The 25861-nt window shown below is 41.5% G+C and overlaps 1 protein-coding gene across 2 annotated transcripts; it reads left to right on the forward strand.

Annotated features, from left to right (window-relative positions):
- Window positions 1–3681: 3681 nt before the first annotated feature.
- Window positions 3682–23317, forward strand: LOC115179497 (zinc finger protein 883). Of its 2 annotated transcripts, XM_029741058.1 has the most exons (6): window positions 3682–3855; window positions 5542–5778; window positions 17881–18129; window positions 21492–21956; window positions 22071–22574; window positions 22674–23317. In XM_029741058.1, exons 1-6 carry the CDS (start codon window positions 3714–3716, stop codon window positions 23210–23212), a joined length of 2136 nt encoding a protein of 711 aa, XP_029596918.1. In that variant the 5' UTR covers window positions 3682–3713; the 3' UTR covers window positions 23213–23317. The 2 variants fall into 2 exon arrangements, with proteins under 2 accessions (XP_029596918.1, XP_029596917.1); XM_029741057.1 differs by having other exon boundaries at window positions 22071–23317.
- The last annotated feature ends 2544 nt before the right edge of the window (window positions 23318–25861 follow it).

The following is a 25861-nucleotide window of genomic DNA, read 5'->3' on the forward strand; positions in this document are numbered from 1 at the left end:
ACAGTCCCAGTGAAAGCCTACACACCCCTTTAAATGTTGTTTAAATCTTAATAGGGATTAAATATTGTTGTTGTCCTGCCGACCTACAAAACCTACTCCACATTTTCTAAGTGTAAGAAACTTGTAGAACAGTTTTCCTTATAAAGATATCCAGTAGTTTTGATGACATATATTTCCCCATGAAACAGTTCTACAGCAACTTGACATGTGTGTTGTAGCTTGTAACTAGCTAGCTAGCGGTTTAAGAGATGGTTTGAATCCTAATCAACCCATCCAATGTGAGAACATGTTGACTGAAGTACAGTAGATGAATAAAGCTACAGTACTGTACACGGTGACAAAGCTGCGTATATTGAAAAAGCTTGTTAGTGCATAAGGTCAAATGTATCTCTGTGATGCTCATTTCAGGTATTTTTCTGCTTCACTGTTGTGGGAATTCTTACACAGGACAAAGTCAATATTAAATGAATCACTTTGTCAGCAAGCTGGGGAGGTCACAGTCAAACGTAGATGCATAAGTACCGGTCTGAAGTGAGCTGTAGAAGGGCCTTCCTTACATAGTCTTGTATACTGCTATCTAAACCTACATCAACATGATTCATAGGATTGGTTCACACATGTGACTTGCTCCGTCTCTATCTTAACTTAAAGAACACATTCTGGGCGTTCTGCTAGATGTTCCTCCGGAAGGGGCCCTACCCCTCTCTTGACCAGACACAGGCTTGGTTATTACACCAAAGATAAGATGCACAAAGTACATTTCATTCATTACATTCCATCCTTTTGTCACTTGTGTGATAACAATAATTAAATGTTAAAGTAAGCATTTGGATTTGAGCTATCAAAAGGAGGTTCTATAAAATTATTTCATAATAAATCATAATAAAGCTAAAATCTACAATCAAAAAGTTATAACCAACTGGAGTGTGTGTGTGTGTGTGTGTGTGTGTGTGTGTGTGTGTGTGTGTGTGTGTGTGTGTGTGTGTGTGTGTGTGTGTGTGTGTGTGTGTATAAAAAGAATACAGACATACATACATACATACATACACAAGGGATCTGTAGATTCAGAAGTGAATAAATCTCTGCGTTATCCATTGTTTCCATACCTTTTAGCAACAGTGGCACTGTATTCAGTCACATTAGAAGAGTGATCTGAGACAAAAGTACAACATTCATCACCAATGATTGCTCTGTTTCGCAGAGCTAACTTATGCAATGCTTTCATTTCCCAATTTAATTCTTCCAGGGCATTTCGAGTAGCATTGCCAATTTTCTCTCTGTGTCTAGAGATGTCTCGAATTTGATCTAACGCATATGCAACTCCATACCCAGGAAAAAACACTGCAAAGAACCTGGAGGCAGGCGCCTGAGTGTGAGTGATGCCAGCTAGAGATCTCTTATCTCTCCTCATTCCAGGAGGTCTGTAGTCTGTGAACGAAGCCTTCAGATCCCTCTCATTATTCTGAACGGTTCTTACAGCTGTCACCACAAACCCTACAGTACATGTCCCTCCCCAGTTCCATGGAATGCTATAGGAAGCCATTTTTCCACACAACCAATAGGTTCCATTCGGAGCTCCTCTGAAAGGGATAATAACATTATAGACTGAAATAACATAACTAACATTATAAGGTTCCCCAGTGTCGGCTTTGTACAATTACATTCCAGTTCACCCAAATGATTTCCTCGGTTCTTCCTCTGTTTTAATAGATGCTGTGGGTACAACATCACCAATGCACTTGCTAATAAACTCACTCACCGAATCAGCGTATTCATCAATGTTCATGTCCGACGCTATGCGGAACATATCCCAGTCCACGTGATCGAAGCAATCTTGAAGCGTTGAACAGACCTGAGCACGACGCTTCCTGTTTTAGTTTCAGTCTATAGGCTGGGAGCAACAAAATGGAGTCGTGGTCAAATTTTCCGAAAGGATGGCGGGGGAGGGCTTTATATGCGTCGCAGAAGTTAGAATAACAATGATCCAGGGTTTTGCCAGCCGGGTCGCGCATTCGATATGCTGATAAAATTTAGGGAGCCTTGTTTTCAGATTAGCCTTGTTAAAATCCCCAGCTACAATAAATGCAGCCTCAGGATGTGTGGTTTCCAGTTTACATAGAGTCAAATGAAGTTCTTTTAGGGCCGTCGATGTGTCTGCTTGTGGGGGAATATACACGACTGTGATTATAATCGAAGATAATTCTCTTGGTAGATAATGCGGTTAGCATTTGATTGTAAGGAATTCTAGGTCAGGTGAACAAAAGGACTTGAGTTCCTGTATGTTGTTATGATCACACCACGTCTCGTTAATAATAAGGCATACACCCCGTCTCTTCTTCTTACCAGAGAGATGTTTGTTTCTGTCGGTGCGATGTGTGAAGAAGCCAGGTGGCTGTACTGACTCTGATGACGTATTCCCGAGTGAGCCATGTTTCCGTGAAACAAAGAACGTTACAATCTCTGATGTCTCTCTGGGAGGCAACCCTTGCTCGCATTTCGTCTACCTTGTTGTCAAGAGACTGGACATTAGCGAGTAGTATGCTTGGGATCGGTGTGCGATGTGCCCGTCTACGGAGCCTGACCAGAAGACCGCTCCGTCTGCCCCTTCTATACTGTACTACTGGGACTATATTGAGGGTCAGGCTGTTGAAATGCAGTTGATTATGTAAATAGTATTGTAGAACTGTGGTACTGATGGTCCATTCGAGGGTGAGTCATTGATATGAATGCTCAGAGTGAATGAGCTGTGAACTCACCTGTGATGGTCCACATCTACCACAACATTTCCTATTGTGTTAGTAAGCACCACAGCATTTTAGGCAGCCATTGTTCAAAATGTGTTCATACATACAGTAACAATGAGAGGGGGTGTAGCATGCACAGGGGAGGACCAGGAAGTTGATCTCAGATTCTATTCAGAATTGACAGATTGACAGTGAGGACAAACCCAGCCTGCCTCTCTCTTTCCACACTCTAAATCTACAGTCACTGGGTCCTGATTGTGACAGTGGAGCCTAGTTTGCACTGCAGGATCCAGAGATGGCATCAGTAGACAGGCTTCCATTGACCCAGGTTTATTAGACAAAATAACCTACAGAAAAAAATCAGGAAACATTGAAGAACCACAGTGACATTACGTGGAGGTGTAAGAATGGCGCTGCTAAGATCAGAGATTCATCTCCTGAGTACATACTGTACCTAGTCCCCTGAATACCAATCAAGTAATCTCACATACAGGACTTCAAGTTGTAAAATAGTAAACTACTCCTTTAATGGAGTGGTGGGCTCTATGAAAGGATGTTTCACACAAAAAACTTTATTGTAGTATTTTGTTCATTAGTACACTGCAATCACGTTTTCAAGAACTTTCAGTACAAAGCAAAAAGTGTGATGATGATGATGATATGAAAATGACAAATGATTATTGCATGTAATTTGCATCATCACACTTTTTTGCTATGTACTGCAGTGTACCCTAATCCTGTGTACATTTGTAATTTGATTGAACTATCCCTTATATTGCCGTTCCTTTGGAGTTACATTTAGTTGTGCTATAAATAAATAGTCATTTATTTTTTAAAGAAAACTGCTTTTGTCATCTCTTAAAGAATTTTTTACTTAAGTACTTTAGTTTACACCACTGAGGAGGCGACGGCAGTAGCATCTATCCCCTTCTCATGTAATGGGGTAAGGGCCATCCCAAGGATCCCAGAATGCACGGAAGGTTGCACTGTGGTAGTGGAGAACAGGAAGTTCCCGGCAGGCGGGCACCATTCTTCAGAATAAAGAAAGCGCCAGAACGGTGCAGTCAAGAAAATAACCGTTGTGTGTGTCCGTTTCAATTTACTACTACAGGTATGTAATAGCGCGTTTAAATTTTACAATATCGAACGAACATGTAATTCCATGCTAGGTAACAAATCCATTAAGGTATTATCACGTTTGATGTGTAATTCTTGTATCAAACCGAGTGAAGAACGTGGTAAACTATTTTACAAGTCACATAGCTAGAGACTTTGGGTTTGTCTGAGTGGATGTACATATTTTTCTCAAGGTCATTTCATAAAGAATCCATTTATTTGAGATTTTTTGTTGCATGTTATTGGTTTTGTGTAAAATTAACGAGCTGGTAAAATGGCGGCGCCCGCTCGGTCTGTTACTACAGTGTGAACGGGAAATACAATTGTTTTTTGATTGAAATGATACAATAATGACGCGGTTGTTCAGGAAAATAGTAACAATGCTGCCTAAAACAAACAGTGACCTTGTAATGTACAACATGTTTTTTGTTTTTTTGTCAATTTTATGTGAATTTATCAAATCTACTATAAAGTGCTCTTACGTTGTGTTTAATGTGAATGAATTAATGTTTTCAAATCACATTTTGTCACATGCGCCGAATACAACAGGTGTAGACCTTAAAGTGAAATGCTTACTTACAAGCCCTTAACCAACAATGCATTTTTAAGAAAATACCTTAGAAAAAGTAAGAGAAGAATAATTAAAGAGCAGCACTAAATAACAATAGCGGAGCAATATACAGAGTCAATATGTGGGGGAACCGGTGTCGAGGTAATTATGTACATGTAGGTAGAGTTATTAAAGTGGCTATGCATAGATAAGAGAGTAGTAGTAGTAGCAGCAGCGTGTGTGGGGGCAATTCAAATAGTCTGGGTAGCATTTAATTAGCTGTTCAAGAGTCTTATGGCTTGGGGGTAGAAGTTGTTTAGAAGCCTCTTGGTCCTAGACTTTGTGCTCTGGTACTGCTTGCTGTCCGGTAGCAGAGAGAACAGTCTATGACTAGGGTGGCTGGAGTCTTTGACAATTTTAGGGCCTTCCTCCATCACTGCCTGGAATGCAGGAAGCTTGCCCCCGGTGATGTACTGGGCTGTACATACTACCCTCTGTAGTGCCTTGCAGTCAGAGGCCAAGCAGTTGCCATACCAGGCAGTGATGCAACCAGTCAGGATGCTCTCGATGGTGCAGCTGTAGAACTTTTTGAGGATCTGAGGACCCATGCCAAATCTTTTCAGTCTCCTGAGGGGGAATAGGTTTTGTCGTGCCCTCTTCACAACTGTCTTGGTGTGCTTGGACCATGTTAGTTTGTTGGTGATGTGGTCTCCAAGGAACTTGAAGCTATCAACCTGCTCCAATACAGCCCTGGTGTAGTACAATTCGATCTTAGTCCAGATGTTAGTCCTGTATTTGTTGTCAATGCTTAGCTACCTGATCTACTGAAATGAGATCAGTGCTTGATTTGGACAGGAGCTCACCGGAGCAGAGTACTTACATTTCTACTGCTTGAGATCATGTTCCTCTTATAGAATATTAGCTCAACAGTATTGTGTAGCTCCTGGCCCTAAATATAAACAGTACCGGCACCCAAAATGAGCACGGGCACCTATTTCAGTCCAAGTCAAGCACTGAATTAGATAATTGAACAAGAAGAAATATAATATATTTTTAGGGAATAAAGAAAGTGCCTGAACTGTCAAGACTAACTTCTGTGTCTTTTTTTCTTTATTACTACTGGCCGACTAGAATTAAGTCTGAGGCCGGTAACATCAACAGTGAGGACAGACCCAGCCTGCCTCTCTCCTTCCACACTGAGTCCAAACCTACAGTCACGGGGTCCTGATTGTGACAGTGGAGCCCAGTTTGCACTGCAGGATCCAGAGATGGCATCAGTGAAGCTGGAAGACTGCAGTGAAATACGGGAGCTGAATGTTAACATTAAAGATGAAGACGAGGAGAAGATTGGGACATCTGTTTCTCATGGTAAGAGCAGGTTCTAACTAAGTTTGTTATTCATTCCAACTTCCCACTGTGCATGAAAAGTTGCTGTAGAACTGTTTCATTATTAACTGTTTCAATGAGAAGGTAGATATTATTTTATGGTACTGAGGCTTGCATGGTTTGACACCAGTATTGTCAGCATTTGTTTTATTCACTGGGCTATCTGGAGTGCTCAGTCTTTTTTTTATACATTTTTTTATTTCACCTTTATTTAACCAGATAAGCCAGCTGAGAACAAGTTCTCATTTACAACTGCGACCTGGCCAAGATAAAGCAAAGCAGTCCGACACAAACAACAGAGTTACACGTGGGATAAACAAATGTACAGTCAATAACACAATAGAAAAGTCTATATACAGTGTGTGCAAATGAGGTACGATTAGGGAGGTAAGGCAATAAATAGGCCGCAGAGGTGAAGTAATTACAATTTAGCAATTAACCTCTCTGGGGTATGTGGGACACACTATTCAACAGCCAGTGAAATAGCAGGGCGGCAAATTCAAAACCACAACAAATCTCATAATTCAAATTTCTCAAACATACAACTATTATATCCCATTTTAAAGATACACTTCTCGTTAATCCAACCACATTGTCCGATTTCAAAAAGGCTTTACGGCGAAAGCAAATTTTGCAATAATCTGAGTACAGCGCTCAGATATCAAAACAAGCCATACAGATACCCGCCATTTTGGAGTCAACAGAAATGACAAAAATTACATTATAAATATTCACTTACCTTTGATCTTCATCAGAATGCACTCCCAGGCATCCCAGTTCCAGAATAAATGTTTGTTGTGTTCGATAAAGTTAATCTTTGTCCAAATACCTCCATTTTGTTCGCATGTTCAGTCGAGTAATCCAAATCCACTGTGCTCGCGCAGTGAATTCAGACAAAGTCAAAAAAGTTATATTACAGTTCGTAGAAACATGTCAAACGATGTATAGAATCAATCTTTAGGATGTTTTTATCATAAATCTTCCATAATATTTAAACCGGACGATTCCTTTGTCTTCAGAAATGAAAAGGAACACAGCTAACTCTCACGTGAGTGCGCACCACTGAGCTCATATCATTTTCTCAGTCATCTGATTCCAATGGCTCTTATTCTCTCCCCATTCACAGTAGAAGCATGAAACATCGTTATGACTGGTAACATCTAGTGGAAGCCTTACGAAGTGCAAAATGATCCCATTGACACTGTATACTGCATAGGGAATCACTTGGAAAACTACAAACCTCAGATTTCAGATACTGGGGTGCAAAGGAGCAAAAAAATAAATAACAGTCTGGGGATAAGGTGGGTTATTTACAGATGGGCTATGTACAGGTGCAGTGATCTGTGAGCTGCTCTGACAGCTGGTGCTTAAAGTTAGAGCGAGATATGAGTCTCTAGCTTCAGTGATTTTTGCAATTCGTTCCAGTCATTGGCTGCCTTTCCTTCCAGTTCTCTGCTGCCGAAGGAGGGATTGGCTTTGGGGGTGACCAGTGAAATATACCTGCTGGAGCGTGTGCTACGGGTGGGTGCTGCTATGGTGACCAGTGAGCTGAGATAAGGCGGGGCTTTACCTAGCAAAGACTTATAGATGACTTGGAGCCAGTGGGTTTGGCGACGAATATGAAGCGAGGGCAAGCCAACGAGAGCATACAGGTCGCAGTGGTGGGTGGTATATGGGGCTTTGGTGACAAAATGGATGGCACTGTGATAGACTGCATCCAATTTGCTGAGTAGAGTATTGGAGGCTATTTTGTAAATGACATCGCTGAAGTCAAGGATCGGTACGATAGTCAGTTTTACGAGGGTATGTTTGGCACCATGAGTGAAGGATGCTTTGTTGCGAAATAGGAAGCCGATTCTAGATTTAATTTTGGGTTGGAGATGCTTAATGTGAGTCTGGAAGGAGAGTTTACAGTCTAACCAGACACCTAGGTATTTGTAGTTGTCCACATATACTAAGTCAGAACCGTCCAGAGTAGTGATACGGGCAGGTTCAGTTGAAGAGCAGTAGAGTAGAGGTGGATCAGAGAATCACCAGCAGCAAGAGCGACATCATTGATGTATACAGAGAAAAGAGTCGGCCCGAGAATTGAACCCTGTGGCACCCCCATAGAGACTGCTAGAGGTCCGGACAACAGGCCCTCCGATTTGACACACGGAACTCTATCAGAGAAGTAGTTGGTGAACCAGGCGAGGCAGTCATTAGAGAAACCAAGGCTGTTGAGTCTGCCGATAAGAATGTGGTGATTGACAGTTGAAAGCCTTGGCCAGTTAGATGAATACGGCTGCACAGTATTGTTTTATGATATCGTTTTCGGACCTTGAGCGTGGCTGAGGTGCACCCATGACCAGCTCGGAAACCAGATTGCATAGCGGAGAAGGTAGGGTGGGATTCGTAATGGTCAGTGATCTGTTTGTTAACCTCTCTTGGGCAGGTGGGACGCTACCGTCCCACCCACGTTCACACTATTCAACAGCCAGTGAAAAATCAGAGCGCCAAATTCAAAACCACAAAATGTCATAATTCAAAGTTCTCAAACATACGACTATTTTACACCATTTTAAAGATACACGTCTCCTTAATGTAACCACATTGTCCGATTTCAAAAAGGCTTTACAGCGAAAGCATAAAGTTAGATTATGTTAGGACAGTTCCAACACAAGAAAAACCACACAGACGTTTTCCTAGCAAGTACAGGCATCACAAACACCAGAAATTCAGCTAAAATTATGCACTAACCTTTGACGATCTTCATCAGATGACACTCCTAGGACATCATGTTACACAATACATGCATTTTTTGTTCGATCAAGTTGATATTTATATCCAAAAACAGCCTTTTACATTGGCGCGTGATGTTCAGAAAATATTTTGCCTCCAATACTGCCGGTGAATCAGCACAACAATTTACAGAAATACTCATCATAAACGTTGATAAAATATTAAACTGTTATTCAAAGAATTATAGATGAACATCTCCTTTATGCAACCGCTGTGACAGATTTCAAAAAAGCTTCACGGGGAAAGCACACTTTGCAATAATCTGAGTACCGTGCTCAAAAAATACACTAGGCAATACAGATACCCGCCATTTTGGAGTCATCTAAAATCATAAATAGCATTAGAAATATTCACTTACCTTTGATCTTCATCAGAAGGCACTTCCAGGACTCCCAGGTCCACAATAAATGTTGTTTTGTTCGATAAACTCCATAATATGTCCAAATACCTCCTTGTTGTTAACGCGTTCCGTAAGCTACTCCAAGTGTAGGAAGCGCGCCCAAAATGTCACGACGAAAAGTAAAAAAAGTTGTATTTATGTTCGTTCAAACATGTCAAACGTTTTATAGCATCAATCTTTAGGGCCTTTTTAACTTAGAACTTCAATAATATTCCAACCGGACGATTCCAGTGTCTTGAAAAACGTTTTGGAACACAGCTAACTCTCACGTGATTGCGCGCCAATGAACTCATGTGCTTTCCTGAGTCAACAACTTCCAACTTCCTCTGTTCGCTCTCTGTTCATCATAGACGCCTCAAACAACTTTCTAAAGACTGTTGACATCTAGTGGAAGCCTTAGGAAGTGCAAAATGAACCCTAAGTCACTGTGTGTTCGATAGGCAATGACTTCTCAGGTTTTGGCCTGCCATATCAGTTCTGTTATACTCACAGACATCATTCAAACAGTTTTAGGAACGTCAGAGTGTTTTCTATCCAAATCTACTAATAATATGCATATTCTAGTTCCTGGGCCCGAGTAGTAGGCTGTTTAATTTGGGTACGTTTTTCATCCGGCCGTGAAAATACTGCCCCCTACCCTAGAGAAGTTAACCTGTTATGGCTTGATCCCGTTAGCGGGATTGATATGACGACAGCCAGTGAAAGTGCACGACGGCAAATTCAAAACAACAAAAATCTCATAATTAAAATTTCTCAAACATACAAGTACTATACACCATTTTAAAGATAAGATTCCCCTAACCCTTGTTTCTCTTTCCCCTATCCTCATTTTTCTCCCCCAAATCCTGAACTACTGAGCTATATGATCAGTTCAGTTATTGCCTTAATTCAACACACCTTGTCTACCAGGTTGGTTAACTTCTATGGGCTAGGTGGGACGTGACCGTCCCACCTGCGGGACACACTATTCAACAGCCAGTGAAATAGCATGGCGCGAAATACAAAACAGCAAAAATCTCATAATTTCATTTTCTCAAACAATCAACTATTTTACACAATTTTTAAAGATAAACTTCTCGTTAATCTAACCACATTGTCCGATTTCAAAAAGGCTTTACGGCGAAAGCATAAAATTAGATTATGTTAGGACATAAACTTCACAAGAAAAACCACAGACATTTTCCAAGCAAGGACATGCATCACAAAAACCAAAAATGCAGCTAAAATATTCACTAACCTTTGATCTTCATCAGATGACACTCCTAGGACATCATGTTATACAATACATGTATGTTTTTCTCGATAAAGTTCATATTTATATCCAAAAACATCATTTTACATTGACACGTGATGTTCAGAAAATGTATTCCCACCAAAACATCCGGTGAATGTGCACATCAATTTACAAAAATACTCATCATAAACATTGATTAAATTTACAACAGTTATTGAAAGAATTATAGATATGCTACCGCTGTGTCAGATTTTAAAATAGCTTTTCGGCGAAAGCACATTTGTCAATATTCTGAGTACAGAGCTCAACCATCAAAGCAAGCTATACAGATACCAGCAAAGTTCTGGAGTCAACTAAACTCAGAATTAGTATTATAAATATTCTCTTACCTTTGCTGGTCTTGGTCGGAATGCACTACCAGGACTCGTACTTCCACAATAAATGTTATTTTTGTTCGAAATACTCCATATTTATGTCCAAATACCTCCGTTTTGTTCGTGCGTACAGATCACTATCCAAAAGGCATAACGCGTGTGCGTAAAATAAGAGACAAAAAGTCAAATAGTTCCATTACTGTTCATAGAAACATGTCAAATGATATTTACAATCAATCCTTAAGGTCTTTTTAAATTAAAACGTCGATAATATTCCAACCGGACAATAGCGTATTCATTCCAGGAGGAAAAGAATGAGCGGCGCGCCAAACGTGAAAGCGCAGTAAACAACTCCCTGCTCCCAGGCAGTCCACTGATAAACTGAGCTCCTGTTCTTTGCCCAGTAACAGGAGACACATGAAAGACGTTTCTAAAGGCTGTTGACAGCCAATGGAAGCCTTAGGAAGTGCAAAATGACCCCACAGACACTGTAGTTTGAATAAGGATTAGATAGAACTACAAATCACTTCCTGGTTGGATTTTTTTTCTCAGGTTTTTGCCTGCCATATGAGTTCCGTTATACTCACAGACATCATTCAAACAGTTTTAGAAACTTCAGAGTGTTTCCTATCCGATATGCCAATAATATGCATATCTTAGTTTCTGGGAGTGAGTAGGAGGCAGTTTACTCTGGGCACGTCAGTCATCCAAGCAACTCAATACTGCCACCATCCATAAGAAGTTAACTTGTCTTTTGAAGACCGTAGAAAGGCAGGGTAGGATAGATATAACTCTGTAACAGTTTGGGTCTAGAGTGTCTCCCCCTTTGAAGAGTGGGATGACCGGGGCAACTTTCCAATCTTTGGGTATCTCAGACGATACGAAAGAGGTTGAACAGGCTAGTAATAGGGGTTGCAACAATTGCAGTGGATAATTTTAGAAAGAGAGGGTCCAGATTGTCTACCCCAGCTGATTTGTAGAGGTACAGATTTTGCGGCTCTTTCAGAACATCAGCTATCTGGATTTAGGTGAAGGAGAAATGGGGAGGCTTGAGGAAGTTGCTGTGGAGGGTGCAAGGCTGTTGACCGGGGTAGGGGTAGCCAGGTGGTAGTAGATTTAAAGAAGTGAAGTAGACAAACTGCCAGTGTTTTAAAAGTTCTATGAGTGAAGGAAAAGCAGCCAACAAGTGCTCAGCATATGTGGGAACTCCTTCAAGACTTTTGGAAAAGCATTCCTCATGAAGCTGGTTGAGAGAATGCAAAGCTGTCATCAAGGCAAAGGGTGACTATTTGAAGATTCTCAAATAAAAGTCTAAATATAATTTATTTAAAAACAAGTTATTACATGATCCCATATGTTATTTCATAGTTTTGATATATTCACTATTGTTATACAATGTAGAAAATAGTAAAAATAAAGAAAAACCCTTGAATGAGTAGGTGTTCTAAAATCTTGGACCAGTAGTGTAAGTATTCAGACCCTTTGCTATGAGACTTGACGTTGAGCTCAGGTGCATCCTGTTTCCACTGATCATCCTTGAGACGCTTCTACAACTTAATTGGAGTCCACCTGTGGTAAATTCAGTTGATTGAACATGATTTGGAAAGGCACACACCTGTCTATATAAGATCCTGCGTGTCAGAGCAAAATCCAAGCCATGAGGTCGAAGGAATTGCCTGTAGAGCTCTATGATAAAGATTTTGTCGAGGCACAGATCTGGGGAAGGGAACCAATAAATGTATGCAGCGTTGAAGGTCCCTGAGAACAGTGGCCTCCATCTTTCTTATTTATATATATTTTTTTACACATTTATTAGTTCCAAATAGAACAATCAACAATTACAGAAATAGCATTTTCTTGTTTTTTTTCTCCCCCCCACACACACCCCAACCCAAAGATGGATAAAAACATAACCAAACATTAACAAAAAAAGTCCTCACATCTCCAATAAAAATAAATAAAGCCGAAGTACGGAGTAAAGGGTCTGAACTTATGTAAGTGAGATATTTCCGTTTTTTTTGTATCATATGGTTCAAATTTAAGTTAATTTTAGAAGCACTTAAATAAGGGCTGTGTTTCGTGTAGGCTTACCCTGGCGTGACGTTTTTATAACCGTGTAAATTTCTCTTGGATAATGTGACTTATCAATATATTCGGCTGTATTTCTTCTCAGATTTGAAAATGCTAATTAGCGTCAAAGTAGACATCATACAAAACTACAAATCCCTGCATGCTCCTGCACATCATCTCTAGCTGACACCTTTGCTAACAGGTATTGTGTCAATTTAAAGCTTGCACAAGACAGTTCACAGAATTGTCAATTTAAATAAATGTATCCCATTTATTCATTACTTAACCCAGAGATCCTTACCTTTGTCTTGATTTGGCAATCTTGTCTAGACCATCAGAATGTGTAGTTGTTTATGATAGCCACATTAGCAGCTAATTACATAACATTTTTGTGGGGGTAAATACAGGCAAATATATTGATAAGTTATCTTGTCCTAGAGAGATTTACACAGTTATCAAAACGCCAGCGTAAGCCTACATGAAACACAGCCCTAGTTTTAGGTGTTTCTAAAATCCCTTATGGGAAAAATTATTGGAACCATTTTCCTGTTTGACTGCTAGGTTTTATGCATATTAGGATTTATACTGTGGTACTCGATTGGTATGTAGCTACCCGAAGCTAGTGGGGTGTGGATGAGCTGAGACACGTAGTAAAATGGGGGGGGGGTAGTGGAGTGGGGGATTGCACAAGCCTTCTGGAAGATGTGATGGTGGACAGGGGGGGGGGGAAGGATTTGTTAATATGAAATGGAGCTCACACAGTACTTTTAGAAGAGCTACAGGAGGAAAGTGAATGTGACGAGTGATGAATTAACTGGGGTGGCGGGTGCAGCGATGACCGCCGAGAAATGAGCCGAGTGTGGTGAGGAAATGAGCCGAGTGTGGTGAGGAAATGAGCCGAGTGTGGTGAGGAAATGAGCCGAGTGTGGTGAGGAAATGAGCCGAGTGTGGTGAGGAAATGAGCCGAGTGTGGTGAAGGTAACTCAGAGGGGACTCGTGGTGATTTATTGTTTCTCTTCTGTCCAGAGGGAGTGGGTGTGACTAGGGACAAGAATTGACTTGAATTGCTCTGCGGAATTGAAAGGAGTTATAACGGGGTTAGGTTTAAGTGTTGAGGAGGAGCAGTTGAAATGGAAGATTCCAGATGTTTGGTGAGAGAAGATGTCGTCATGTGGAGTTTTGATGCAGAGTCTCTGCCAGAAGGGTAAAGGTAGGAAGTGTCAGTTATCCCGTGAGCGCTTTTGTTCTGTAAATACTACAGTGTTTTAGGTGTCAGGTTTATGGGCCTGTTGCAGCAGTGTGTAGGAGTGAGATACCTAGATGTGAGAAGTGTGCAGGAGGGCATGAGATGAAGAACGTTCTGTGTGTTAGTTGTGGGGGTGCAAATGGAGCTGGAGATCCGAGGTGTCAGGTGTGAGAAAGGCAGATTGAGGTTGCCAGGGTTACAGTATTACAGAAAGTGTTCTTTGCCAAAGCAGTGAAGAGAGTGGTCGAGGAAGATTGGTACAGGGTGAGGGATCTTGAGAGGATTCCTGTGAGTAGGCATAGACCAAGAGAGAGTGATGGGAAGAATATGTGCTTCATTAAGGTGGGCTTTTTAGCATTTATAGCCATGGTTGTCAATTGTATTGCAGAAATTGACAATTTATTGCTCTCAAATTTTGTACACAAATTTGTGTACATCCCTTCTTAGTGGGATTTTCTCCTTTGCAAAGATAATCCATCCACCTGACAGTTGTGGCATATCAAGACGCTGATTGAATGGCATGATCATCATTACACAGATGCATCTTGTGTTGGTGACAAGAGTAGCTGAGTAGGTCCTGCCTTGGCAGCAGCCAATGGGGATCCCTAATAAATACAAATACAGAAATGCCACAGTCTCAAGTTTTGAGGGAGCATGCTATTGGCCAGCTGACTGCAGGAATTTCCACCAGAGCTGTTGCCAGATAATTTTATGTTAATTTCTCTACCATAAACCGCCTTCAATGTTGTTTTAGAGAATTTGTCAGTAGGCTCAACCAGCCTCACATCTGCAGACTGCCGTGTATGGCATTGTGTGGTTTGCTGATGTCCATGTTGTGAACAGAGTGCCAAATGGTGGTATCAGGGTTATGGTATGGGCTGGCATAAGCTACAGACAACCAACACAATTGCATTTTATCGATGGCAATTTGAATGCACAGAGATCCCATGACAAGATCCTGAGACCCATTGTCCTGCCATTCATCCGCCGCCATCACCTCATGTTTCAGCATGACAACGCACAGCTCCATGTCGCAAGGATCTGTACACAATTAAAAATGCTGAAAATGACCCAATTCTTCCATGGTCTGCATACTCAGACATGTCACCCTTTGAGCATGTTTGGGATCGACATGTACGACAGCTTGTTCCAATTCCCGCCAATATCCTGGAATTTTGCACAGCCATTGAAGAGTAGTGGGACAACATTCCACAGGCCACAATCAACATCCTCACCAATTCTATGTAAAGGAGATGTGTCCCGGAATAGGCAGCGGCAGCTACTCACTTCTCCAGTGCTTACTGTGTACATTGGGAGGAGCTGGAACCAAAAGTGAGCCCAAGAGGTGGTGACCTGGGGGTCTCTGAGGTACCAGAACACATAAAATACCTTTATAATAAAACATTGCATGCATTATCATGGCTTTAGCGTACTGGCATAGAGCAGTGGTGTGGAGACACTTGCAAAAGTTGCACACATGGAGTACATTTATTGGAGTCTGGGAAAAATGTTGCCCTTTCATTCAATTCTACATCATTTTAGATGACTGGAGACTTTCGCAGAATCTTTTTTAATACCTCACAAATGACCAAAATGACAGGCTACTTTGACACTGACAAACTGAGAATCTGAGATCAATAAAAACGACATTCTCTAATACATCAATAGCCTAGGCCAGGTGTGAGGAGAAACACATTGTACAATATGAGGAGGAAGTTATAGTCCTTAACAAGCTTTCCAGTTTCACTGACTCACCCAATGATGTGCAGCTCACTCACCGGCCAAAAGCTCATCTCTCTCTTGCTTTACTTTGTAAAACATGCTGTTTTCTCAATAGACCTATTTGGAAGTTGGTAACATACAGACAGATTAGTATTTTATTTTCAGCAGGATCCATTTGCTTTACAACCTGTGTTTTCCAGTGACTGTATTAGAAATATTGCTAAAGGCCTGTTTTGGCTGCATGCTATTCACTGACAGATTTGCCACACGTTCCCAGCTGTAGGCATGTCTTGTGATTTGGCTACACACAATCCACAGCTAGGCTATTTAAAAAATAAATAGCTATTGATCCTCTATGGCTAAATTATAGTCTTACTCCTGGTGCAGTATTGGGTATTACGTAATTTCTCAGACTGCTGTTCTATTCTATTAGGAAATAAATGAAGTGCAATGCTGGAGAGATGAGTTGCTGGCTCATGTCTATAACAGCACAGAGAGGGAGAGAGATCATAGAAAGTGAATCTCATTTTAGTTCTGAGAGAGATACAGGCGTGCTTCTCTCTCACCACAGCAATGGCCACGCCTTGGTCTAAATAGGCTACAATGTTGCACAAACCATAAACCTGGGGCGGCCCAACATTAATACATTCTTAGAAGATCAGGCATTTCTTCACATTACGTTTTTTAGGAGGCATGACAATTACAGAGGAATCCAAATGTAATTACTCTGGTTTTATTAGGATTTTTACATTGCAAACAGTGGCAATAATTTTTCATGCTATGAGGTAGTCTACCTGTTACTGGCAAATGGGTTCTGGAATGAAAGACTACAAAACTGAGAGATGCCGGAGGATCTGGCTAAAATTAAGCACCGCTCTTCAGTTATAATGGGGTAGGGCCATCCCAAGGATCCCTGAATGCACGGACGGTTGCGCCAAAGATTTTATAACTAAACCAAGATGTACCACAGCTGGACGCTTCCAATGGGAACAGTTGAGTCAGTGGGCAATACCGAGCATGAGCTAGTGAGATCCTATTGGTGTGTTCTAGCACATATCTGCATATTTCTGTTAGGGAACGCCACTGTGAAGCGTTCATGTGCAAAAACTCAATTCGCGTTCCTTCTAAACAATGCACTTTTTTTTTTATTTTGCAAAGGGTAAACTCTACAAAACTTAGTCCACTCTGTTCACAACTGATTTTAGTGTTGGGAACAGAACTGTATTAAGATCAGATGTTTCATCGATTAGAACATTTGCAGAATGTCAGCCAAAATCCATCTCGTTCCATCTTCTCCCACTGCCGGCCAGTGGGCTTCCTCTCACTACCCTATTTGGTAGTGCGTGGAAACGCAAAGCGAATGCTTCACATTTATATATCCGGTGAAATATCTGTCTCATTGTTCTATCTGTGGCTGCGCTGTGGTAGTGGGGGAACAGTAAGTTCCGGGCAGGCACACACCATTCTTCAGAATAAAGAAAGCGCCGGAACTGTGCAGTCTGTTTCTGTATGACTACAGGTATGTAATAGCAGGTGTTAAACTTTCTAAAGTTAGAAAGAACATGTCATACCATGATAGGTAACAAATCTGTTCAATTACATCAAACCTGATAACGTGATAACTATTTTACAAAGTCCCATAGCTAGAAACTTTGGGTTTGTCTGAATGGATGTACATTTCCGGAAGGTAATTTAATAATCAATTTAATTCGGAGTTCATTTAGCATGTTGGTTTTGTGTCAAATTCATGACCTGGTAAAATGGCGGTGCCCACCCTGTCTGCGTCAACGGACTTCAGTGCGGGTGCATCAGAGAGAGACAATTTCACGGTCTCACAAACAGTAACCTCGTACTATATGGTTTTGTGCATTTATGTGAATTTGTGAAATCTACTATAAGTTAAGCGCACTTATTTAAAGGGTCTAATTTGGATGAATTCATGTTTTGTTGTCAATGCTTAGCTACCAGATCTATTGAAATGAGATCAGTGCTTGACTTGGACAGGAGCTCACCGGAGCTGAGTACCGTCACCTCAAATGTCTACTGTTTGAGCTCATGTTCTTCTTATAGAATATTAGTTCAACAGTATTGTGGGGCTCCTGCACCTAAATATAAACAGTACCGGCACCTATTTCAGTCCAAGTCATGTGGTGAATTAGATAATTGAACAAGAAGCAATATAATATATTTTTAGAGAATAAAGAATGTACCGGAACTGTCAAGACAATAACTTGTCTGTTTCTCATTGTTACTACAGGCCGACTCAGAGTAAGTCTGAGTCCGGTAACATCAACAGTGACGACAGACCCAGCCTGCCTCTCTCCTTCCACACTGAGTCCAAACCTACAGTCACTGGGTCCTGATTGTGACAGTGGAGCCCAGTTTACACTGCAGGATCCAGAGATGGCATCAGTGAAGCTGGAAGACTGCAGTCAAACACTGGAGCTGAATGTCAACATTAAAGATGAAGAAAAGGAGGAGAAGATTGGGACATCTTTTTCTCATGGTAAGCACAGGTTCTGTCTAAGTCTGTTGTTCGCTCCAACTTCCCACTGTGCATGAAAAGTTGCAGTAGAACTGTTTCAATGAGAAGCTAGATGTTTTTTCATGCTACTCAGACTTGCATGGTTTGACACCAGTATTGCCAACATTTGTTTTATTCACTGGGTTATCTGGAGTGATCAGAGAGTAGACTAAAGAAGTGAAGTAGACACACTGCCAGTGTTTTTTTTTAAATGTCTATGAAATGAGTCTGTGTAGGTACTGTCGTGGAAATATTGAATCAAGTATTTCTAAGATACCGGAGCTTGTGAATTGAAATAGACTTATTACTAAAGTAACAACGCCGAGCAATTCCATGGAAGAACTGATTCTCAGTACTCAGCTTTTATACAGTTTTACCCTTACATAACATTGTCACTCCACTTTATGTAAATTATTAATACCTTCTAGCCTTGGCCACCCTAATCTTGCTGCCTTTCTTATTGGCTCAGACATTAGGTCATAGATTCTATTGGTGGCGTGACACACAGACATGCACACTCCTACTGCAGGTCTAATGGTGCCTATAACTGATTAGCTAATGTTCCTGTCCAAAGGCCTTTACAAGTTCAGGCTGATGTTGTCTATGTATGATTAACCCATGTCCAGTAGCCTTCACAAGATCAGATATGGCCCAGACCAGTCACGTCTGTGTTGGTCTACCTTGCCTCATCCACACGGATTCTGCTTACTGTTTTTTATATGTCTAATGGTTAACTCGATATTGATCCAGCTCTGTACATTCAAATGGGCTCAGCCTTCATTCTGCTTACACATGTCTAATATTTAACCTTATATCGATTCTACTTCAAAGAGAAAAGTATCGGTACTGAAAATCACCAGATGACTCAATTCTCTAACATTACTATCCCTTGTGATAGTGAGTGGAGAATGACACGCCCCTTTTTAGCTTTCAACTCTTACCCACTTAGAGTGGTTTTATTCCCCTTTTGTGTTGTACAGCCTACTGATATGAATACATACACTACCGTTCAAAAGTTTGGGGTCACTTAGAAATGTCCTTGTTTTGAAAGAAAAGCACTTTTTTTGGCCAATGAAAAATAAAATTGATCAGAAAAACAGTAGACATTGTTTTGTAATGTTGCAAATGACTATCGTGGCTGGAAACGGCAGATTTTTTATGGAATATCTACATGGGCGTACAGAGGCCCATTATCAGCAACCATCACTCCTGTGTTCCAATGTAATGTTGTGTTAGCTAATCCAGGTGTATCATTTAAAAAAAGTTTTCTAATGATCAATTAGCCTTTTTAAAATGATAAACTTGGATTAGCTAACACAACGTGCCATTGGAACACAGGAGTGATGGTTGCTGATAATGGGCCTCTGTACGCCTATGTAGATATTCCATAAAAAATCTGCCGTTTCCAGCCACGATAGTCATTTACAACATTAACAATGTCTACGCTATTTCTGATCAATTTGATAAGCAATTTTTTGTAAAATAAAATTTCTTTCAAAACAAGGACATTTAAAAGTGACCCAAAACGTTTTTTTTTTAAATGTAGTGTATGTCACCCGGTACAGCCAGAAGAGGACCGGCCACGCCTTTGAGCCTGGTTCCTCTCTGTTTCTTCCTAGGTTCCTGCTTTCTAGGAAGTTTGTCATAACCACTTTGCTTCTGCATTGTATGCTCTTTTGTGATTTTAGGCTGGATTTCTGTAAAGCACTTTGACAACTGCTGATGTAAAAAGGGCTTCGTAAAATAAATTTGAATGACATGTACAGTACCAGTCAAAAGTTTGGACACCTACTCATTCAAGGGTTTTTCTTTCTGAATTGTAGAATAATTGTGAAGACATCAAAACTATGAAACATTATATATGGAATAGTGTAGTAACCAAAAAAGTGTTAAACAAATCAATATATTTGAGATTCTTCAAAGTAGCCACCCTTTGCCTTGACAGCTTTGCAAACGCTTGGCATTCTCTCATCCAGCTTCATAAGGTAGTCACCCGGTACGCATTTCAATTAACAGGTGTGCCTTCGTAAAAGTTCATTTGTGGAATATTTTTCCTTAATGCGTTTGAGCCGATCAGTGGTGTTGTGACAAGGTAGGGGTGGTAAACAGAAGATGGCCCTATTTGGTAAAAAAACAGGTTGATATTATGGCAAGAACAGCTCAAATAAGCAAAGTGAAACGAAATTCCATCATTACTTTAAGACCTGAAGCTCAGTCAATCTGGAACATTTCAAGAACTTTGACAGTTTCTTCAAGTGCAGTCGCAAAAACCATCAAGCGCTATGATGAAACTGGCTTTCGTGAGGATCGCCACAGGAATGGAAGACCCAGAGTTACCTCTGCTGCAAGGGATAAGTCAATTAGAGTTACCAGCCTCAGAAATTGCAGCCCAAATAAATGCTTCAGAGTTCAAGTAACAGATGCATCAACTGTTCAGAGTAGACTGTGTGACTTAGGCCTTCATGGTCGGATTGATGCAAAGAAACCACTACTAAAGCACACCAATAAGAAGATACTTGCTTGGGCTAAGAAACACGAGCAATGGACATTAGACCTGTGGAAATCTGTCCTTTGGTCTGATGAGTCCAAGTTTCAGATTTTTGCTTCCAACCGCCGTGTCTTTGTGAGACGCAGAGTAGGTGACCGGATGATCTCCGCATGTGTATTTCCTACCGTGAAGCATGGAGGAGGTGTGATGTTGTGGGGGTGCTTTGCTGGTGACTGCCTGATTTACTTAAAATTCAAGGCACATGTAACCAGCATGGCTACCACAGCATTCTGCAGCGATAATCCATTCCAGCTGGTTTGGGCTTAGTGGGACTCATTTGATTTTCAACAAGATGACCCAACACACCTCCAGGCTGTGTAAGGGCTATTTGACCAAGAAGGAGAGTGATGGAGTGCTGCATCAGATGACCTGGCCTCCACAATCACCAGACCATAACCCAATTGAGATTGTTTAGGATGAGTTGGATTGCAGAGTGAAGGAAAAGCAGCCAACAATTGCTCAGCATGTGTGTGAACTTCAAGACTGTTGGAAAAGCATTCCTCGTGAAGCTGGTTCAGAGAGTGCCAAGAGTGTGCCAAGCTGTCAAGGCAAGGGGTGACTACTTTCAAGAATCTAAACTACAAGCTATTTTGATTTAACACTTTTTTTGGGGGGGGCGGGTTACATGATTCCATATGTGTTATTCCATAGTTTTTATGTTTTCTCTATTATTATTATTATTCAATGTAGAAAATAGTAAAAATAAAGAGAACCCCTTGAATGAGTAGGTGTGTCCAAACTTTTGACTGGTACTGTATATTACGCCAACTGCCTGGTTCTTCTGATGTTCACACAGGAGATCATGTTGAGACATTCTCTACATCCAGAGAGCTACAGCAGGAAGATCACAGAGCTAAGAGATCTCACCACTGCCCACACTGTGAGGAGATTTTCCCAATTCTATCAAAGCTAAAAATCCACCTACAAATACATACAGGAGAGAATCTGTATTTCTGCACTGACTGTGGGAAGAGATTCAAAACATCAGGGGTTCTGACAGTTCACCAGAGAGTACACACAGGAGAGAAGCCTTACTCTTGCTCTGACTGTGGAAAATGCTTCATAACATCATCTGCGCTAAAAGTTCATCAAAGATCACACACAGGAGAGAAGCCTTACTCCTGCTCTGACTGCGGAAAGAGTTTCTCTCAACCGGGCCACCTAAAACAACATGAACGTATACACACAGGAGAGAAGCCTTACTCCTGCTCTGACTGTGGGGCGAATTTCTCTCAACTGGTCCACTTAAAAAGTCACCAAGGTATACATAAAGAAGGTATACATAAAGGAGATAAGCCTTACTCCTGCTCTGACTGTAGGAAGAGCTTCTCTCAACTGGGCCACTTAAAACGTCACCAAGGTATACATAAAGAAGGTATACATAAAGGAGATAAGCCGTACTCCTGCTCTGACTGTGGAAAGAGTTTCTCTCACTCGAGCTACCTAAAACAACATGAACGTATACACAGAGGAGAGAAGCCGTACTCCTGCTCTGTCTGTGGAAAATGCTTCATAACATCATCTGAGCTAAAAGTTCACCAGAGAGTACACACAGGAGAGAAGCCTTACTCTTGCTCTGACTGTGGAAAATGCTTCATAACGTCATCTGAGCTAAAAGTTCATCAAAGAACACACACAGGAGAGAAGCCTTACTCCTGCTCTGACTGTGGAAAATGCTTCATAACATCATCTAACCTAAAAGTTCATCAAAGAACACACACTGGAGAAAAGCCTTACTCCTGCTCTGACTGTGGAAAGAGTTTCTCTCAACCGGGCCACCTAAAACAACATGAACGTATACACACAGGAGAGAAGCCTTACTCCTGCTCTGACTGTGGGGCGAATTTCTCTCAACTGGTCCACTTAAAAAGTCACCAAGGTATACATAAAGAAGGTATACATAAAGGAGATAAGCCTTACTCCTGCTCTGACTGTAGGAAGAGCTTCTCTCAACTGGGCCACTTAAAATGTCACCAAGGTATACATAAAGGAGATAAGCCGTACTCCTGCTCTGACTGTGGAAAGAGTTTCTCTCACTCGAGCTACCTAAAACAACATGAACGTATACACAGAGGAGAGAAGCCTTACTCCTGCTCTGACTGTGGAAAATGCTTCATAACATCATCTGAACTAAAAGTTCACCAGAGAACACACACAGGAGAAAGGCCTTACTTCTGCTCTGACTGTAGGGCGAGTTTCTCTCAATCGAGCCACCTAAAACGTCATGAACGTATACACACAGGAGAGAAGCCTTACTCCTGCTCTGACTGTGGAAAATGCTTCATAACATCATATGAGCTAAAAGTTCACCAGAGAACACACACAGGAGAGAAGCCTTACTCCTGCTCTGACTGTGGAAGGAGTTTCTCTCGACTGAACAACTTTAAAACACATGAACGTATGCATAAAAGAGAGAAGCCTTACTCCTGCTCTGACTGTGGAAAATGCTTCACACAATCATCTGAGCTAAAAGTTCACCAGAGAACACACGGGAGAGAAGCCTTACTCCTGTTCTGACTGTAGGGTGAGTTTCTCTCAAATGGGCCAGTTAAAAAGACACCAAGGTGTACATAATAGTAGCCTCATCAGTTCTCTCAGACCAGCTAAGATTAGTCACTCCACTTAATTCTCATCTCATAAAATAATTGGCAACATTGAGTTGGATCAAATGAAGAAAGTGTAGAACACTATTGTAATCCTATTGTTTCTCACTGTGAGAACAAGGCAGAGGAAAGGGAGCATCATAGAATGTTAGCCTCTTTTTACTGATCAGTGTACATCTTGTCAGTTTTGCTGTGTTTTTTTTTAGCCCACGTCCGTAGACACATCCCAGCTCTACTAGTACTGCACCTGTCGATGACACAAGTTGTTCTGCTTCCACGAGCACATCCAATGCTAGCATCAGTAATTCTACATTTGTTGTTTGCCCAGCTAGCATGGACACTGCGGCTGCATCAGAATCACAACTGTCAGAGCTACTGCCTGCTTACTCGGGAAAGCACCAAACAGACGGGGATGTTGGACCATCGAAGAGGTGCAAATATGATGAGACCTACATTGATTTGGGGTTCACTTATATTGGGAATAGTGCCTTTCCTCAGCCACAGTGTGTTATCTCACAACTCGATGAAACCTTCACTTTTGTGAATGCAGACATTTAGAAACAAAACATGCCAATTTGAAAAATAAGCCACAGGAGTTTTTTGAGCGAGAGTTGAGACGACTTTCCAGTAGTAAGACATGTATAAACCAACAGATGCCATTAATAAGAAGAGCTAGAAGCATCTTATATTGTGAGCTACTGAGTGGCCAGGACAGGCAAGCACCATACTATTGTGGAGGACTGAATTCTTCCTGCTTCTGCGGATATGACTGCGACAATGCTGGGGGAAAAAGCCAAAAAAGCTATACTGTTTCATGATGCATCAGTGACATGGCAGATGTTTTGAAACAATTACTGCTTTGCGTACAAGCCAGTGAATTCTATGCATTACAGCTGGATGAGTCAACAGACATGGCGGGCCTGGCACAGCTCCTAGTATATGTCCGTTACATTTTTGGGGGGTCAATTAAGGAAGACATCCTCTTCTGCAAACCACTTGAAACCGGGACAACAGGGTATCTTTTTAAAGTACTGGACAGCTTTGTGACATCAAATGGACTTTGGTGGTCAAGATGTTGGTATCTGTACTGATGGCGCAAAAGCCATGACAGGGCGACAGTGAAGTGGTAACACGCGTGCAAGCAGTTGCTCCCAACGTTACTTGGGTACACTGCAGCATCCACCGAGAGGCTCCTGCTGCCAAGGGAATGCTTGACAGCTTGAAAGACGTTTTGGACACTACAGTGAAAATGGTTAACTTTGTTAACAAGGACAACACACAGGTCTTTCCATCATTGTATGATTTTGTTTGTCTGAAAATGAACTCAAGCTTACGGACAAGGTCAAATGTGATCTAGCGAAGCACCTGAGTGAGTTTGTGTAATTGCGCAGATACTTTCCTGAAACGGATGACAAACTGGATTCGTTACCTCTTTCATGCCCTGCCTCCAGTAAACTTACCGATATCTGAACAAGAGCCTCATCAAAATTGCAACAAGCGGTTCTGTGAAAATTGAATTTAATCAGAAGCTGCTGCCAGATTTCTGGATTGGGCTGCGCTCAGAGTATCCTGCCTTGGCAAATCGCTCTGTTAAGACACTGATGCCCTTTGCAACCACGTACCTATGTGAGAGTGGATTCTTGGCCCTCACTAGCATAAAAACTAAATACAGGCACAGACTGTGTGGAAAAGGATTTAAGACCGACTCTCTCCAATACAACCCAACATTGCAGAGTTATGTGCATCCTTCCTTTCAAGCACACCAATCTCATTAACCTGTGGTGAGTTATTCACAATTTTCAATGAGCAAGTAAGGTTTTATATGTAAAATGGCTAAATAAAGAGCAAAATTGATTTATTTGTGCCCTGGTCCTATACGAGCTCTTTGTCACTTCCAACGAGCCTGGTTTTGACAAACTCAAGCCTGTGTGACAGGCTAACAATATTTGAGTGTGCTGACCCTGGTACGCAGCTGGAGGTTGAATGTTTGAAGAGGTACGGGACTATAAACATTTTGGGAAACGCTGGTCTAGATAATCCCAGTTCCTGCTGTGTCATGCTGATGGGATACTAGGGTATGGAGAAACCCATAAGTACATGCATCCATGCCGTGTGTCAGCATTGCAAGCTGGTGGTGTGTTTTCATGGCACACATTGGGCTCCTTGATAAATTGGAGCAAAGTTTTAATGCCACAGGATGTCTAAACATCATTGCCAATCAGGTGCATCCCTTTATGCCAGCAATGTATCCAGCTGCAAATTGATTTTTTCATCAGGATTATGCCCCATGCCACAAGGCTTGTCCAGGAATGGTTCCATGGAAACCGTGACAGTGAATTCAGCTTACTGCAGTGGCCTGCCGAGTCACCAGATCTCAATCCAATTGTGCATCTATGGGAGGATATGGAACGAGCTATTCGGAGTAGATATCCACTCCCAGCCAACCCGACACAACTGTGGGAAGCATTGGAGTCATCGTGGCCCAGCATCCCTGTGGGTTTCTTTCCACACCAGGTGGAGTCCGTGGCCTGACGAATTGAGGCTGTTCTGAGGACAAAGGGGA

The sequence above is a fragment of the Salmo trutta genome, chromosome 39 (assembly GCF_901001165.1).
Source record: "Salmo trutta chromosome 39, fSalTru1.1, whole genome shotgun sequence".
Taxonomy (NCBI): domain Eukaryota; kingdom Metazoa; phylum Chordata; class Actinopteri; order Salmoniformes; family Salmonidae; genus Salmo; species Salmo trutta.